The sequence below is a fragment of the Lemur catta genome, chromosome 7 (genome assembly GCF_020740605.2).
Source record: "Lemur catta isolate mLemCat1 chromosome 7, mLemCat1.pri, whole genome shotgun sequence".
NCBI lineage: Eukaryota > Metazoa > Chordata > Mammalia > Primates > Lemuridae > Lemur > Lemur catta.
Window position 1 is genome coordinate 15,423,258 of NC_059134.1, and position 17,001 is coordinate 15,440,258.

The 17,001-nt window shown below is 44.2% G+C and overlaps 2 protein-coding genes across 6 annotated transcripts in view; one reads left to right on the forward strand and one right to left on the reverse strand.

The window, feature by feature from the left end:
• The window catches only part of NFRKB (nuclear factor related to kappaB binding protein), a 30,664-nt gene extending 21,481 nt beyond the window's left edge, over positions 1-9,183 (forward strand). For 4 of the 5 annotated variants that reach the window (XM_045555689.1, XM_045555690.1, XM_045555692.1 and 1 more), the window contains 4 exons: positions 2,753-3,520; positions 7,015-7,121; positions 7,880-8,015; positions 8,133-9,183. In XM_045555689.1, coding sequence (XP_045411645.1) covers positions 2,753-3,520; positions 7,015-7,121; positions 7,880-8,015; positions 8,133-8,258 — 1,137 coding nt within the window. In that variant the 3' untranslated portion in view covers positions 8,259-9,183. The remainder of the gene's footprint in view (positions 1-2,752; positions 3,521-7,014; positions 7,122-7,879; positions 8,016-8,132) is intronic. The other variant, XM_045555694.1, reaches the window with a different exon arrangement.
• Positions 9,184-12,475: 3,292 nt separating this feature from the next.
• The window catches only part of TMEM45B (transmembrane protein 45B), a 33,232-nt gene continuing 28,706 nt past the window's right edge, over positions 12,476-17,001 (reverse strand). Inside the window, exons 3-6 of the mRNA XM_045555695.1 lie at positions 16,366-16,572; positions 15,106-15,290; positions 14,472-14,617; positions 12,476-13,433 (exon numbers count right to left, since the gene is read on the reverse strand). Of these exons, the coding sequence (XP_045411651.1) occupies positions 13,322-13,433; positions 14,472-14,617; positions 15,106-15,290; positions 16,366-16,572 (650 nt within the window). The 3' untranslated portion in view covers positions 12,476-13,321. The remainder of the gene's footprint in view (positions 13,434-14,471; positions 14,618-15,105; positions 15,291-16,365; positions 16,573-17,001) is intronic.

Genomic DNA, 17,001 nt, shown 5'->3' on the forward strand with positions numbered 1-17,001 from the left:
CGGGCAGATGTGGGGGGTGGGGGAGGGGATGGGTGTATACCTACATAATGAGTGAGATGCGCACTATCTGGGGAATGGACACGCTTGAAGCTCTGACTCGGGGGGAGGGGGTGGTGGGAGGGCATGGGCAATATACGTAACCTAAACTTTTGTACTCCCATAATAAGCTGAAATAAAAAAAATAAATAGTAATAAAACTAAAAAAAAACAAAAAAAACAAAAAATAAATGCAATTGAACAATCAAAAAATATATACTTGCAAACAGAAATAAAGCAATCCATTAACACTGTTAAAAAAAAATATTGTGCTTTCTGGGTTGTAAGTATAAAAGGATAATCATTGAACTTCAAAGAATTGTTAAGCATAATGGCAACTAATACCGATAACAGTGCTTTTTACGTGCACTGTGCTGAGCATTTTAAACCCGTTACATACTTTAATCCTCGTTGCACTGTGGCGTGGGCACTTCTGTCATCTCCATTTTACAGAAGAAGAGATGGAACCACATAATGATAAAGAAACATCTTTTTTTTTTTCATTCAACACATATTGAATGTCTTTCATGTGCTGGGCATTGTCCTAAGTGTTGGTGGTTTAGTGGTATATTAAACAGAATAAGTCCCTGCCTTCTTGGAACTCATATTCTCATAGAGCTGGGAGACAAATACTTCAGTGTCAGATAGTAGTAAATGCTATGAAAATCAGTAGAGAGGCCAAGGAGTGGAGAGTGGTAGTACACTATTCTAGCTAGGGTGATCAGAGAAGGCCTCTCTGAGATGACATTTGAGAGAGAGGGATGGAGTTAGTGTGCCATGTCATGATCGGGAGATAACAATATTCCAGGCCTAGGAATGGCAAGTGCAAATGCCTCGTGTCAGGAATGTGGTTGAAGAACAACAGGAAAACTGTGGCTGAAGCATAGTGAGCAAGTGTGAGAGTTTTGGAAGATAAGGTCAGGAGATGTGGCCAGTGGTTAGATTATATTAGACTTTGAGTTTAATTTAAATGTGATGGAGAACTGCTGGAAGATGGCGAGCCAGGGTGACTTGGTCTGGTTTGCATTTAAAGAAATTCTGGCTGCTGGTTAGAATGAACAGAGGGAGATAAGAATAGAAGCAGAGAACCATGTGGGAGGCAGCTGCAGTAGTCAGGTGGGGGGTGACACTGGCCATCATTGTAGGTGGTGAAGGGTGGGTCGGAAAACAGTTGAGTGCGATTGTGTGGTGGCCTGAGTAGGAGTCTGAGGGGAGGGAGTTGAGAATGACCCCATGGTCTTGGCTTGAGTGACTGTGATAATGGCATCACTGTGGAGATAGAAGAAAAGGCTGGAGACAGCAAGGCAGTGAGAGAGGTGCTGGTGAAGGAGGGACCAGCACCTGGGTCAGGTACAGTCTGGGTCCAGGGGACTGGTGGCTTTTGGGGAATGAGTTCAAAAGAGAAAGTAAGGCGAAGAGAAAGGCAAAGAGAAAGTAAGGCGAAGAAGCAGAGATGGTGAATACAGTTGGCCCTTGGATCCATGGGTTCTGCACCTCGGATTCAGCTGACTGCAGATTGAAAATATTTGGGGGGAAAAAAACCCGATAAAAAATAACAATACAACCATAAAAGGTAATACAGATTAAGACAATAGTATAGTGTAACAGCGGTTTACGTAGCATTTACATTGTATCAGATAGTATAAGTAATTTAGAGATGATATAAAATATACAGGAGGATGTGCTTGCCTATATGCAAATACTGTGCCATTTTATATCAGAGACTTGAACATCTGAGGGTTTTGGTATCTGCATAAGCGTCCTCGAACCAGTTGCTCACAGATACCAAGGGATGACTATCTAGGTAATTTTTAGAGGAATTTGCTTGTGAAGAGAGCAGAGAACTGGGGCTGGAGTGGAATGTGGGGTAGGTTGGAGTAGATGGAGGGAGGTGTGGAGTTAGCCAGGGTTGGCTGTTTTTTAGGATGGGAAATACTGCAGCATGTTTGGATTGTGACAGCCATGGTCCATTAGAGGGACCATGAGAAAATTGACTATGCTACAGAGAGAGGAAGTCCCTGAGTAAGGCCAAAAGGGCTGCATCTGTTACATATGGGAGAAGTTTGGAAGCTCAGTGTGGTGGTGGCACCTGTGGTTCCACTGAGGCAGGAGGGTTGCTTCAGCCTGGGAGTTCAAGTCCAGTCTGGGCAACATAGACTTTGTCTCTAAAAAATAAAAAGATAACAGTTGGCATTATAAACCCAGGAAGTCTGGCTCCAAAGCCCATGCTCAGAACCACCATGCTACGCTACTGCTCTTGAAATGGGAATTGGCCCAACTATAAATTGACGTTTTTGAGATAGTTGGGGAATGTGAATATATAGTGGTGTTAATTATGTTAGGTAGTGATGATAGCATTGTGGGTTTTTTTTTAGATTAAAAGTCCTTTTCTAGGTTATAGATGTGTAAAGAAGTATTTATCAGTAAAATGATAGATCTTGGATTTACTTTAAAATATTCTACTTCTTCCCTCCCACCGCACTCCCCCAAGTGGAGGATAGGTAAAATAAGATTGACAAAGTGATAATATTTGAAGCTGGATGAAGGGTATACGGGTTTGTTATACTATTCTCTACATCTGTGAATGTTTCATTGTTCCACATGAAAAGTCAAAAAAATATGAAACGTATTCATGGAATGGAAGTTTGGCTAATTATGCAATGTAACCACCTGCAGATGGTGAATCCCTTCATCAGTGCTACTTCTCCCCATCCAGGTGGCAATTACTGGGCAGCTTGGTGTGAAGCCCCAGACGGGCAACAGCATTCCACTCACAGCCACTAACTTCCGTATCCAGGGTAAGGATGTATTGCGTCTGCCACCCTCTTCCATCACCACAGATGCCAAGGGCCAGACAGTTCTGCGAATCACGCCGGACATGATGGCCACATTGGCCAAGTCCCAGGTTACCACAGTCAAATTGACCCAGGACCTCTTCGGGACAGGAAGCGGCACTGCAGGCAAAGGCATCTCTGCTACCTTACACGTCACTTCCAATCCAATCCATGCAGCTGATAGCCCTGCCAAGGCCAGTTCAGCCAGTGCCCCTTCATCCACTCCAACAGGTACCACCGTGGTCAAAGTGACTCCTGACCTCAAGCCAACAGAAGCCTCAAGTTCAGCTTTTCGCTTGATGCCAGCTCTTGGTGTGAGTGTGGCAGACCAGAAGGGCAAAAGCACAGTGGCCTCTTCAGAAGCAAAACCAGCTGCCACAATCCGCATCGTGCAGGGCCTGGGGGTGATGCCTCCCAAAGCAGGCCAGACCATCACAGTAGCAACCCATGCCAAGCAAGGGGCCTCGGTAGCCAGTGGGTCTGGAACTGTTCATACTTCAGCAGTGTCTTTGCCCAGTATGAATGCCGCTGTGTCCAAGACTGTGGCTGTGGCTTCTGGGGCTGCAAGCACCCCCATCAGCATCGGGACAGGAGCCCCCACTGTGCGGCAGGTCCCTGTCAGCACCACGGTTGTGTCCACCTCCCAAGCTGTGAGTAACATTAGTGGTGAAGAATAGTCCTTCTGTTTAGGAAACTTCTTAAGGCTGTTTAACTCCCCATCACACGAGAGACTCCCTAAGTACTAGGAAACTTCCTGTTAGGAATGCAAATTAGAAGCCCTATTTATATCACCTCTTTTGACCCAAATAGATTTATTTACTAACTGACTTTTTTGTTTTCTTTTGAAACACAATTTATAAAAGTGTAGTACATGCATGCATTCTTTTAAAATATTAAACACCAGTGCAGGTGAAATAAAATTTCTTTTATCCCACCCCGGCAGCTCTCCCTTCATGAGAACTAATTACTGCTGGTAATTTGGCATTTATCCTTCTAATCTTTTTCCTGAGCATTTTCATACATATACATGAAGTTTAGAAAAAGCAAACCCGTGAGAGACCTTACTGTATATATTGTTCTGTTGTGGGGATCGTTCTAGGCCATATACAGACACTGCCTGGGTTCTTTTAAATGGTATCATGGTAATCCATAGAAGGGATTCTGGTAAGGATCCATTTCCACTGTCAACTTCAGTGAATGTTCCTACACATATGTGTGAACATGTATAAGTATTTCTGAAGCAGAACATACTAGAATGAGTTACGGAGCTATACGTAGTGAAAGTTGTTTTTTTTTTTGAGACAGAATCTTGCTCTGCCATCCTGGGTAGGGTGCATTGTAGCTCACAGCAACCTCAGACTCCTGGGCTCAAGTGATCCTCCTGCCTTAGCCTCCCGAGTAGCTGGGACTACAGGTATGCGCCACGACGCCCAGCTAAGTTTTCTATTTTTAGTAGAGATGGGGTCTCGCTCTTTCTCAGGCTGGTCTTAAACTACTGAGCTCAAGTGACTCTTCTACCTCAGCCTCCCGGAGTGCTAGGATTACAGGCATGAGTCACTGCACCCTGCCATAATGAAAGTTTTGATACTCCAATTGTGCTACCAAAAAGGCCATACCAGCATGCATTCCTAGCAAGTTTCCTGCTTCCCCCAGACCTGACTCCTACTTAGACCTTTTTAACTTTATGTGCACATCTCACTGGTGCAAAGAGGATTCTTTTTCGATTTCATTTCCCTGATAAGTGAGTTAAGCATCCGTTCATGTGGAGATTGGCACGTACCTGGTAGTGGTAAGTAAATCTTTCCCAGTTTTCTTTTGAGGTATTTGGCTTTTTCATATTGTTTGAGGTGGCCTTTTGTATCTTCTGGATGTTCTTTTCTTTTCTTTTCTTTTTTTTTAGATAGTCTCACTTTGTTGCCTGAGGCTAGAGTGCCATGGTGTCAGCCTAGCTCACAGCAACCTCAAACTCCTGGGCTCAAGCCATCATTCTGTCTCAGCCTCCTGATTAGCTGGGACTACAGGCGGGCACCACCACATCTGGCTAATTTTTTTTATATATTTTTAGTTGTCCAGCTAATTTCTTTCTGTTTTTAGTAGAGACAGGGTCTTGCTCTTACTCTTGCTCCGGCTGATCTTGAATTCCTGAGCTCAAACCATCCACCTCCCTCAGCCTCCCAGAGTGCTAGGATTATAGGCGTGAGCCACCGCGCCCAGCCCTGGATGTTAATTTTTTATATATATAGAAGATATTTTGTTATGGTTTGGGCCCTGCATAAGGAGCGTTTTGCTTTACAGGTATTTGTAATTTTACATGATTAGATCTATCAGCATTTTCTTTTATGGTTTCTAAGTTTTGTGCCCATGCCTGCCTTACACCAGGGTTATAAAATAGTAACCTTTATTTTCATAAAATATTTTGAGTTTTAAAAAAGTATAATTGGTAGTCCATTTGAAATATATTTTTGTGAATGGCATGAGGTAGGGATCTTATGTCATAGTTTTAAAATTATGCCCAAATCATCAACTATCCCTTCCGCACTAACTTGAAATGCTACATTTATCATAAATCAAACCCCATTTGACATGAGTGTATTTATGGATGCATATGTGTTTATTCTTCAGCCTCTAGGTAAGGAGCACTGTTCAGAATAGTGGGTGTGTATGGACAGCATAAAACAGTTTCCTGTCACTAAGCAGGCTATGTAGGAAAACCTCAATAATTTGTGATGAAAGCCAGAGCAACGAAGGAGGACACACACATTAGTGAAACACACAAAGCAAAAAAGCCTAACAGCGTGGTTTAAAAGGAAATATTTAGGTTTCTGTATTACAAAAATAAGGAAATAAGGAAGCAAGGAATCAGCACTTACTCGATCCATTTCTGCTTCTCTTGAATCCTTCTCCTGACACACAAAGGCTCTGTCCAGTGTCTGTCAATCTACTAGGTAAATGCAACTGGAGAGCGTTCGGTGGGGCAGGAAATATTGAATGGCATTCCCCCCCCCCCCCCCCCCCCCAGTCAACTAGTTAGGCTACTTCCTGAAGGGATAATTCTGGTTGGTGTAGAGGTAGTCTGGGATGTTTTAAGCAACTAAGGCATTTTCAGGAAGAAAATAAAACCATAAGTAAATCCGTTTGGAGGCACTGTCTGGAGATATTCTATTGCCTGTTGGCATCTTTAAGTGCTTTTTAATGGGCTGCAAATTCTGGCTGCAAAGTAAACTTCATGGAGATTGGTGAGGGGACCTGCAACAGTTCTGCAGTGGAGTGCCTGGCTTCTTTAGAATTAGCCTGCTCATAGGAAATGGTAACATCCTATCAACCACCCCACTTAAATTGTTTTTTAAAAATCGGATTTAATTTACAGAAGATTTTACTGCATATAAATTTTTTTGCCAACCAAAGATTAAAGCCAGGCAGTCTGAAAACAGGTTAGGGCCTGTGTTAGCCATGCTGACGTTCCAAAGACTCTGGGCCTTTTCTTTCTTTATGTCTGGTTTTTTTTTTTTATTCTTAGGCCTTACTAGCTTAGGGGTAGGTCTGAGGTTGGGTTTATTATTAATGTCCCCTAGCTAACCTCTCTTATCTCTGGGAGAAACGGAAAGCACCTGGAGAATGTGACCTGTTCCCAAGCCAGTGTGCCCTGCTGTTCGTTCTCCACCAGTGCGCCTGCATTCCAGTGCAGCAGTCAATTAACTCTTGCCCTCCTCTGTCCTTGCATTTATTTCACCACATAGTGATTGTGCGCCCGGCACTGTGCCATGTATTGGGGGATAGAGAGATAAGTAAGACTCTCCCCTCTAAGGAGCTCAGAATCTAGGGCTGTGCTTCAGTGAACACACATGCTTGCTTTTGTGATTTTAGATGTAGATTTTATCATGTGGAAAGCAGATATATAGGATTGATGCCGTTTTAGGTAGCATGAAAGAGGATGGTAACAGATCAAATGACACCTAACCATGGTACGTGAGTGGTTTTGACAGGGCTGCCAGGGAGCAAACCTTAGAAGTGTTGAGACCCTGGTGGGGGCTGGGACTGAAAGCGTCTGCGGCGCTTGCTGCTGGGTTCCTGTTGCCTTGTAGGTGACACTTGCTTTTCCTCGTCTCCTTCTAACCTATAAAACCTGATTGCTCTTTCTCTTTAGGGGAAGCTGCCTACACGGATCACAGTTCCACTCTCTGTGATTAGCCAGCCGATGAAGGGCAAGAGTGTGGTCACAGCCCCCATCATCAAAGGCAACCTTGGAGCCAAGTGAGTACTGTGTAGTAGTGAAGGAACACATTTGGGGATGGGGGGGTGGGGCGAGAGTATCCATCATTGTCACAGGATGGGACTGTGGCTGCTGTTTCCCTGGCCCCTCTTTCGATATCTCTCCTTTGTTGTGCTCATCAACATTTATTCAGCACCTCTGTTTTAGGTGCGGTGATTAATTCAGACAAAAATCCATGCTGTCTCCAAGCTTATATTGTAGAGCAGGGAGAGACGTGATAAAAAAGCAGTATACTATATATGGTAGTGATACATACTGGGGAGAAAAGTGAAAAAGAGGGTGAGAGGCACTGGGATGGAGCGTGGTTGGGCATGAGGGAAGCCTCCTTTTGACATTTGAGCTCTGAACCTAAAACAGTTTAGAGGAAGAGGGTCACCTGTGGCCCTGACTTAAACAGGTATGAAGGACACGATGAAATCAGGCTGGCAGTCGCAAGGCAGCTTGTGTGACGAGACTGTGGGGGAGGGTGTATTGCTAGGAGCACACATCTGTCTCGGGCCCTGTCCATCACTGGTCAGGGCATGGCTCCTAGGGCCCTTTCATCACTGGGGGCTTCTGGGCTTGCCCTTCTCTTCTGCCATCAAGGTGGTCTCAGCAGCTGGTTTCCATTTCAGTACAGATTACTGGAATTTTCATTGGCACCAGAATTCCCTGTTGCCTTTCAATGCTTGGCCTGAATCTAGGCCAGAGAGAATATCCTGTAATAGGATCACTCCTTACTCCTACTTTCCCTCCACAGCCTCGGCGGTTTGGGCCGCAATATTATCCTCACGACCATGCCAGCAGGTACTAAGCTCATTGCTGGCAATAAGCCTGTTAGTTTCCTCACTGCCCAACAGTTGCAGCAACTTCAGCAGCAAGGTCAGGCCACACAGGTAAGGTCTAAGGCAAAACTCTTGGCCATATACGGCTTTTCCCTGATTCTTTTGCTGTTCTTATTCAATGAACCCACTTGTAATCCACTGACCAGACCGTTTTCTCTTTGCAAACAGGTGCGCATCCAGACTGTCCCCGCGTCCCATCTCCAACAGGGAACAGCATCTGGCTCCTCTAAAGCAGTCTCCACTGTTGTTGTGACCACAGCGCCATCTCCTAAACAGGCACCTGAGCAACAGTGATCATGAGAGAGATGGCTTCCATAAAAGACCATGGTCTGTCCTTCTGGCTGAAAGGAAGGGGCCATGGAGGTTGTTTCATTCCCCTGAGCTTACCTGTTCGAGGCAGCGAGTAGGGGCATGATGGCAACAGTGGCCTGTATTCTGCTGCCGCACTCCACAGTGGAGCACCCTGAGAAAGGTTCACCCCAGGGTTTCAGGTCTGCTCCCTACCAATCCAGGAGAAGATTCTGTTGGAATTGGAGGAGGTCATGGTTATGTCATACAAGCCAGAGTTCTCTCCTGGGAGTAAGATACCCAGGGCAGGCTCACCAGTTGCAGAGTGCACAGACAGTGAAAAAGCCTCGTTCTATATGAGGATTATATTTTTAGCTTCTGGTCTTCTCCGTGACTAATGGTCTGGATATGAGTTTTGTGTCCAGAAAATTTTATGTAACTTATTTTTTTAAAGAGACTATCGTACATCTTTATCAAGTAGAAATCTGCGCTTTAGCCCCTGTAAGCCGATTACTTACCCTTTTGACCAGAGTGAGAGAATAGCAAGAGTCTTAGTAAGCTGATGGTTGACTTGATAACTACATAGTAATCAAGAGGCTGTAAGATGGGGAAAACCATAGAAAGTGGGGTAGCGTGGATTCCCTGAAATGGGATTAGTTTGGCGCATCCTCTTAAAGATGGGTGTTGGGATCTTGGTTGTGGTCCCTACCTTCACAGGCTGACTTTGTCCTTCATGGCAAGCTTGTTCACATGGCAGTCCAGAGCCAGTGGACAGAGAGGAGGGGAATGACAGTGGAGATGCTGCTTTTGCAGCACAAACTTTGTTGCAGTTCAGAGATGATACATTCTGCTTTGCTCCAGAAGAAGAGTTTCAAACCAGGCCCTTAGGGCTGGCTACCTGTTTTTGTAAATAAAGTTGTATTGGAACACAGCCTGCACCCGTTCTTTTATATATTATCTGTGGCTGCTTTCAGGTTAGAAGGCAGAATTGAGTAGTTGACATAGAGACCATATAGCTTTCAAGCCTAAACTATTATGGCCCTTTAAAGAAAAGTTTGTTGACCCCTCTTTCAGAATAGAGATGGCAGGAGGAGAGGGGGGTGGTGCACAGGGACACAACCCCAAAAGAGGTCAGTCTGGATTTGTAATTCATTTAATCCTGGCATTTCACACTTCTCAGCCTCTAGCAGCTACAGGCAAAACTCAGAACGATATTTTAAAATATAAGTGATTAAAGCACTGGTGCCTCTCTTATCGTGGGGCACAGGTGGGTGGTACAGCTTTTCTAGGCTGGGCGCAGTGGCTCACACCTATAATCCTAGCACTCTGGGAGGCTGAGGCGGGCGGATCGTTTGAGCTCAGGAGTTCGAAACCAGGCTGAGCAAGAGCAAGACCCCGTCTCTACTAAAAAATAAAAAGAAATTAGCTGGAAAACTAAAAAATATATAGAAAAAATTAGCTGGGCATGGTGGCATATGCCTGTAGTCCCAGCTACTTGGGAGGCTGAGGCAGTAGGATTGCTTGAGCCCAGGAGTTTGAGGTTGCTGTGAGCTAGGCTGATGCCACAGCACTCTAGCCCGGGTGACAGAGCAGGACTCTGCCTCAAAAAAAAAAAAAAAAAAAAAAGCTTTTCTACAGTGATATGCTTCCTTGTCTCTCTTCAAAGTATCCAAATTATTAAAAATGTAACTTTCATCTGTGAAATCAGTGATGATCTGTGAGATCTGGGTGAGGAAGTGGAGCTGCAGGGCGTGGCATGGAGATGGCCTGGTTCAGGTGCTGGGTGCTGAGGCAGGTTGCAGAGGAGCAGTGAAAGATGTGGGAGACTCACTGGTTACACAGAAGTTTCACAGACATTTCAGTTGATTCTTATAGCAATTCTGTAAAATTGATGTAATCATCCCCTGTTTAACTATGGGAGGATGTGTGAGTCTGAGTTAAAGAGAATTAAGATGTAAATCCAGTCTTCTGATTCTACTTGCAGTCCCCTTTCTGCTGCCTTCCCCTGGGGGGGATGGCTGTGATTGTGTCCTGGCGAGCCCTGGGAATGATCCAGGCTTAGGAGGTGGCATGCTGGTGCACAGAGAGCAGCGGTGAACAGGCTGAGCCAAGGCCAAGCTCTCGATGGGCAAGTGGAGGCCTGGCACAGAAGTGAGGCTGGCATTGGGTGGAGGTGGGACTGCAGGGAGGGGAGATGGGTCTTTACCCAAGTAAAGAACACATCTGTATTTTATAATACTTTGCTATTTTCACATCTTTGTTATTTCTGAGAGTCCCATTTCACACAGAAGCCATATGATAATTTCTAAATGAGAAAAAGGTAGACATTTCAGTGATCATCCTGCCTCAGGTATTTCCTACTGGCTAAAAACAAACCCCTTCTGAATTTACTTAACAAATGATTTCGTAAAAGTGACTCTGGCATTCAGCCTTGGCCCGTCTTCCTTGTGTATGCAGACATGTACATCCTGGAGAGAGGGATGTGGATGTGAAGTACAGGTCTTTCAGGATGCCAGTGTCGGGTGGCTGCCCAGTTAAGTCTAGTTTTGGCACTATCCAGTGGCAGTGGAGTAGTGTAGAATGGAAACCCCGTTGGGGTTCACGGTGACAGCACCAGTATTTATACCACATGTTTCCTTTGTATTCTGACTTCAGGGGTCTCCTGGAGATGGATGGGGTAGCTATGGTGGGGGTTTTGCAAGGAACAATTGCAGAAGAACTTCAGGTAGCAGCCATTGAGCCTCTGAGCCTTTCTGCTTGACAAAGGTTGGTAAAATTATTCAGACCATGTATCTAAGATAGAATTTGGAGAACAGTACTGTGATTGGTTTATACTTTAATACCACATCTAAGAATATTTGTGCTAGGTTGATCACTTCCATGAAGGTATCACAAACATGTTGTGTGACTGGCATCCAAAGAAATTTTAATATTTTATATCTCATCTCCACAACTCAGCCCCTCACCCTGGAGAAAAATACTACATTTTCTTAAAATAGTCTTTACTTTTTTTTTAAATCTCAAATGTGGATCTTTTCTATGAAATTAAAACAGAATGAATAGGTCTCTTTTTCCCATCTCCACTCCCTAAGGAAAGAGCACAATTTTTATTAATTGCCAATGATAATAGAGGTACTCCAGTACGTTTTTTATTTTGAGACGGGGTCTTGTTCTGTTGCCCAGACTAGAGTTCAGTGGTGTCATCATAGCTTTCTGTAGCCTCAGACTTCTCTGGGCTCAAGTGATCTTCCTACTTCAGCCTCCTGAGTAGCTGGGATTATAAGCATGAGCTGCTGTGCCCAGCAAATTTTTTTTTTTATTTTTTATAGGGATGGGGTCCTGCTCTTTTGCTCAGGCTGGTCTCAAGCAATCGTCCCGCCTTGGCCTCCATGCCCAACCTTTCAGTACTTGTTGAATGAATGTTTGGGTTGTTAGGGGGCAAACCAAGGTTGATCCTGAAAGGGGACCCACAAGTTCTGCAATAACTAAATCAGTGTTTTTAGTAGCTCATTTTTAATCTTTAAGCCTTGACTTCAACTCTGAAAGGCTGACTAATCATGGGAGGTTACCTTTCACTTAGAGTTTGTTCCGAAGTACATGCAGTGCTTTATGTAAATTATCTTTGCCAGATTCATGTGATGTAGTAGGATGGAGTGGTAAGAAAGATGCTGGACTTTTCAGTCATACTGAAGACTAGTTTTGCCACTTGGTAGCTGTGTGACTTTAGGCTAACCAGCTTTTCCGAGGGACCTCGTGCACTCACTACACATTACAGCTGGCTCTGAGAATCAAATGAGATCAGATGCATCTCAGAATCTGAAAAATACTTTGCAAATGAAAGATATTATTTAGAATCTAACCCTTCAACTTTGTACTATCCCACTTTTATCAGTTTATAGAATGTAACATATTTTACTCTCCATGTTCTTTCCTGCTTTTTCATTGTCTCTGTACTCACTACTCTCTCTGCCTGGAATGTGCTTTGTCTATAGGGCAAGCTCCCCATGTCCCCTCCCCTCCGTCCTCTCTCACCGTGATTTGTACTTTCCTCTCACAGCACCCATCACATTGGCCATAACTGCTTACATGTCTCTCCCGCTAGACTGTAAACCCCTTGCTGGACACACATCTCGTTAATCCTTACAGTCATTTCAATGCTGGTGGAAAGTGAGTGTTTAATAAACATTGAAGGAAGTTTAAAAAAAAAGATCCAGAACCAAGACTAGAATATCAAGACTTTATATTACTAATTCAGAATCCATATCCTTTGCAGAGTTTGTATCCTTTACTTTCAGTTATATTAAAATTGAAGGCCTTTCAAAACCTGACATTTTTCTCTCTACCTCATTATACAACTTTGCTATCAGATCCTTTATTAGGGTAACTCTGAGGAGTCAGAACATCAGAGTTCCAGCTCTCAGCTGGGCAGTTCACTAGCTTCCTGATTAAAAAAAAAAGTCATCTTTGGCCTAATTTTGTAACTTATCAACGGTGGTATTGCAGTACTCTGGTATGATTAGTTAGGATATGTTTAACAATATTTTAAAAATACCAAACCTTGTGAATTATTTTACTCTTAAAAAATACCTAAGTTTGAATTTTAACTCTAAAATAAACATATTGTCATTCATTTAAATTTTGATATCTTTCTGATAAGAAGCTTCCTGCTTGCTTGAGAGAAAAGGGGATGCTATCAAAGGCAGTAAGTTTTCCTGCTGGGTCCGTATCCTGGATTCATCCATGAGGCCCTTTCCTGCTCTAAAGCTATTAGGGTCTCTGAATTCTCACTGGAGACACAAAGGCTTGCTGCCTATGGGTATTACTTCATTTTTCTTTATGAAAGATACTACACCAACACAGACTTTAAGTTAAATTATGTTTAAAAATCCAAATAGCAAGATATACAAAACACTGAAGGCCTAATTTCCTGACTTAGAACCTTCAGCCTTGTATTAAATGAGGAGGTGGAAATGTAGACCCTTAAGAGCAGATGCCAGCAAGGACTGAAGTGGAGGGGATGACATTCTTTCACCCCAGCTGTGCAGGGGATGTCCACCCTCTGCCCAGTCTCATTCCTCATCTGAGCCACTCAGGAGGGCGGTCTGGTAAGTGTGATCCGACTTCAGCTTCTGAATCCCAATGATCTCTCCTTCTCCATGTCTCTTCATACGAGTCAAAAAGCTATAGTTATTGAGAAGCAATAAGAGCCAATTAGCCAGAAAAATTCCCTTATTCCTTCACCCAAGGATGTTAAGGTATCTACTGGTTCTTGAAACATTTTCTTTATATTTCTATGAAATACTGTGATTACATGTCTACATCTCTGCCTTCTTAGACAATATTTTATTCATTAGTAGATAAAGGAACTCATGGTTAAAATTACTGAATGTCATAATTGAAACTAAGGTTCCTTCTGGTTTCACTGGCTGGGCAGTAGGACCAAAAGAAACTGGTCTGTGCAGGACTCTTTCTGAGTGAAGCATGTCTGCTTTGGGTCTAGGGGAATAAGGGCCTAGGAAAAAAGGTAGGGGTGCTCAGCAGCAGCAGAACTGGCAATACCATTTGCTAAAGGTCACCCTGCCCTGGGAGGCTCTGCTGTTTACTAGATAGTGACCTTGGTCAAGTTACTCAGTGTTTTGAAGCCTTGGTTTCCCCATCTGTAAAAAAATAACAGTACATACTTCTTAACGCAAGGAAGTTTAAATGGGGTAATATAGTGTAAGTGCCTTCCACAGGGTCTGGGATACAGTAAGTGCATAGGAATTCACAGCTATTATCTGTATGCCTCTAACGAGCACTTTGAGATCACTTTCTGCTCTGGTCTTTTTTCCGATTGTCACAACATCTCTAGGAGGTAGGCAGGGCAAATCCAGCAGTGAGAATGCTGGGTCCAGAATGAACCAGTGACAGCAGGGCTATCGTCCAGCCACTGAGTCCTAATTCAGAATTTTCCCCACCACACCACAGGCTTCAAATCTGTCGGAACCTCATTTGAAACCTCGGTCTCAGGTTGCTGTGTGACCCAGACAGGTGGTTTAACTTCACAAAGCCTTATCATCTTTTGCATGTTAGGGGAGTAGTACCTGCCCTGGGGGTCTAGAGTACCTTGCACAGAATTTGGCATATAGTTAGCACTCATTAGATGGTAGAAGTTAATCAAATCAGTACTGTTTAGGGGTTAATTAGGAGGAAAAACTTCACAAAATCTCTCAAACATACCAGTAGACAAGAGAGTAGTTGGTGGCCATGATGCAGAGGGCAGCCAGGTAGTGCCAGCAGAAGCACATGGTGATGAACATGATGTTTGTCTCATCTGCCTGGTCCCATTCAGGTGTTCCAAAAGGTGGGAACAGCACAAACCCAATCTGGTGGATTATACAGAAAAGTTGGCCTTGTGGTTAGTTGTCCCGAGAAGCAACCTAGCCGTTTTCCCGTGGCCACCAAAGTGGCCCCTGTGTTCCCCACGACCTCAGTTCCCACACTTCATTAGCATATAAAAGCCTTTTCACACAGGAAAATTGCTCTAAGTTAATTCTGGTTTTAGTATAGGCTTATTTAAAAATACAACAAAACTTCAGGGCCCAAATTTCAAGTGAACAATGTGGCAAGTGGAGCCTGTAAAAGGTATCAGTCTATCCCCTGGGGAGGGCAGGTTGGGAAATGCGTGATTTGTTCACTGTGTACATTCTGTGGACTTTGCTTGTTAATGCATCAGAGGTCAAGGGGTGGGTGTGGGAGGAAAGGGCCATCTAAACCCCTTCCCACAGCACGCCAGTGTGCATTTTCAGGCAAGAAGTCCTCAGCAGGGTTCCTCTGTCTAGACCCTGAGAGAAGCCTTGGTGTGAATAATCACCTGCCAGAACCAGGTTCCCTGAAGAATAACGAGGCTGGTTCGGAAAAGTTCCAGCACAATATTGTCTCGAAAGATCACCTCTAGGAAGATACTGACACCCCCTCCAAATAAAACAAACACCAGGAGCAAGTGGATGTGCTGGTCCAGTGGTGGTCGGTTATGGACGTGGTAGTAGAAGAGAAAACCTGCCACAAACCAAACGACAGCTGTCAGAGATTTGAGGATTCACTCTGAACTTTTACTGGGATTTCCTCTACACCTGTCTCAGAGCTAGATTTTTCAGCATTTAGGAAGTCAGTTTACAGGGCAACAAACAGATACAGATTAAGTTTATCATGGCCATGGTAAGAGTATAAATAGGAAAGGGTGTATCTTTAAATCTCTTTACAGAATCCAGGGTAGTGTTCATCCAGGACGGGTAGGTGAAACATGTTGCTGGTATATAACAAATTGTGTGTGTATACATGAGATTCAGTTTGCTCTCATACAACCTTCAACTCTTCCTGAGGTACAGAAGTGAGGTTATTGGATTACAACATGCTTTTTCATACTGCACTTAAAATGAGTCATATTGGGAGAGCTGTCCTAGCAGCTGGGTGGGTCTGCTGAGGTTGGTGGTGGAGGTACAATGGGTGAGGGGCCAAGAGCAGTTTCTTTTACCTACCCAAAGGGATTTGTCACCCTGCATGGTGACATTCAACCAGTCTTGGGACATTTTTGTGTGTGTGCATGTACACACCTGCACCCACACAGGAATGTGCATATAAGTGAGCTGGGGGTGCTGGTGGCAGTGGGAAGACATGGAGAGGCTGTGTAGTGTTAACCAGAGGCTCTGGGAACTGCCCCCAAACCTCACGCTTTCATGAGCTGCTATACTGAATATGTCATCTGGCCCATCCAGAGTGTAAGACTAAGTCCTGTTAAGGTTTTGGAACTCCAGAGATGTGGATTTTCTTGGGCAGGCTATTATATTTGCAACATTTCTGGTCTTTTAAAGAATTATTATTTAAAAATTTTTTTAGAGACAGGGTTGTCACTCTGTTGCCCAGGCTGGAGTGCAGTGGTGTGATCATAGCTTACTATAACCTCGAACTCCTGGGCTCAAGCAATCTTTCTGCCTCAGCCTCTTTAGTAGCTGGGACTACAGGCACACGCCACCACACCTGGCTCGCAACATTTCTGGTCTTTTTTGTTGTGCTCCCTCATAAATACAGCTTGTCAGGCTCCCCTTTTTCTTCTCCATCCATTACACAAAGTTACCTTCAGTGAATACTGCCACAGCTAGAAGCAATCTGTCCAACCCCAAGGGAACATGGGTGACCAGATAGGTGAGCATGTCAACGATTCCCGAGACTGCAAAGAATAGGTACATGGTGCTGTGCTGCCAGTTCATTAACGTTATCCAGTGGTTTTCATTGTATAGGTGGAAGTGGGGCCCATCTGGAACAAACTGCTCTGCTAGGATCCCTGCAGGGAAACGAGAGTGGAAACTGAAGAAGTAGTTCCAGGACACAGAGGTGACAGCAAGAAATAACCCGAAGGCATGAACAAAGTTGAGATAGGGTGATGGAGGCCTGTGGGTCAGCAGACCTATTTTGCTGCAGCTACTTCCGTATGAAACGTGTTTGCTGAGTATTCTGTGTAGACATGTTGCCACTGTGATTCCTTTTAGGGGGTTGGAGGTGAGGGAAAAGAAGCAACAAATGCAGCCACGTACAGGTCCCCAGGAGATTTGTCCAGGAGCAGAGAGGAGAGCAAGGCATTATTACTTCAGTGAGAGTGTGGCTGATACACAAATCTCTGGGCTCCCCTGCCAAATGAGTAGTGAAAGAAACATTTAGGTTGAAAATAGAATCTGGGCAGAGACACACTGGTAATGAAGGTATCTGTACTTGC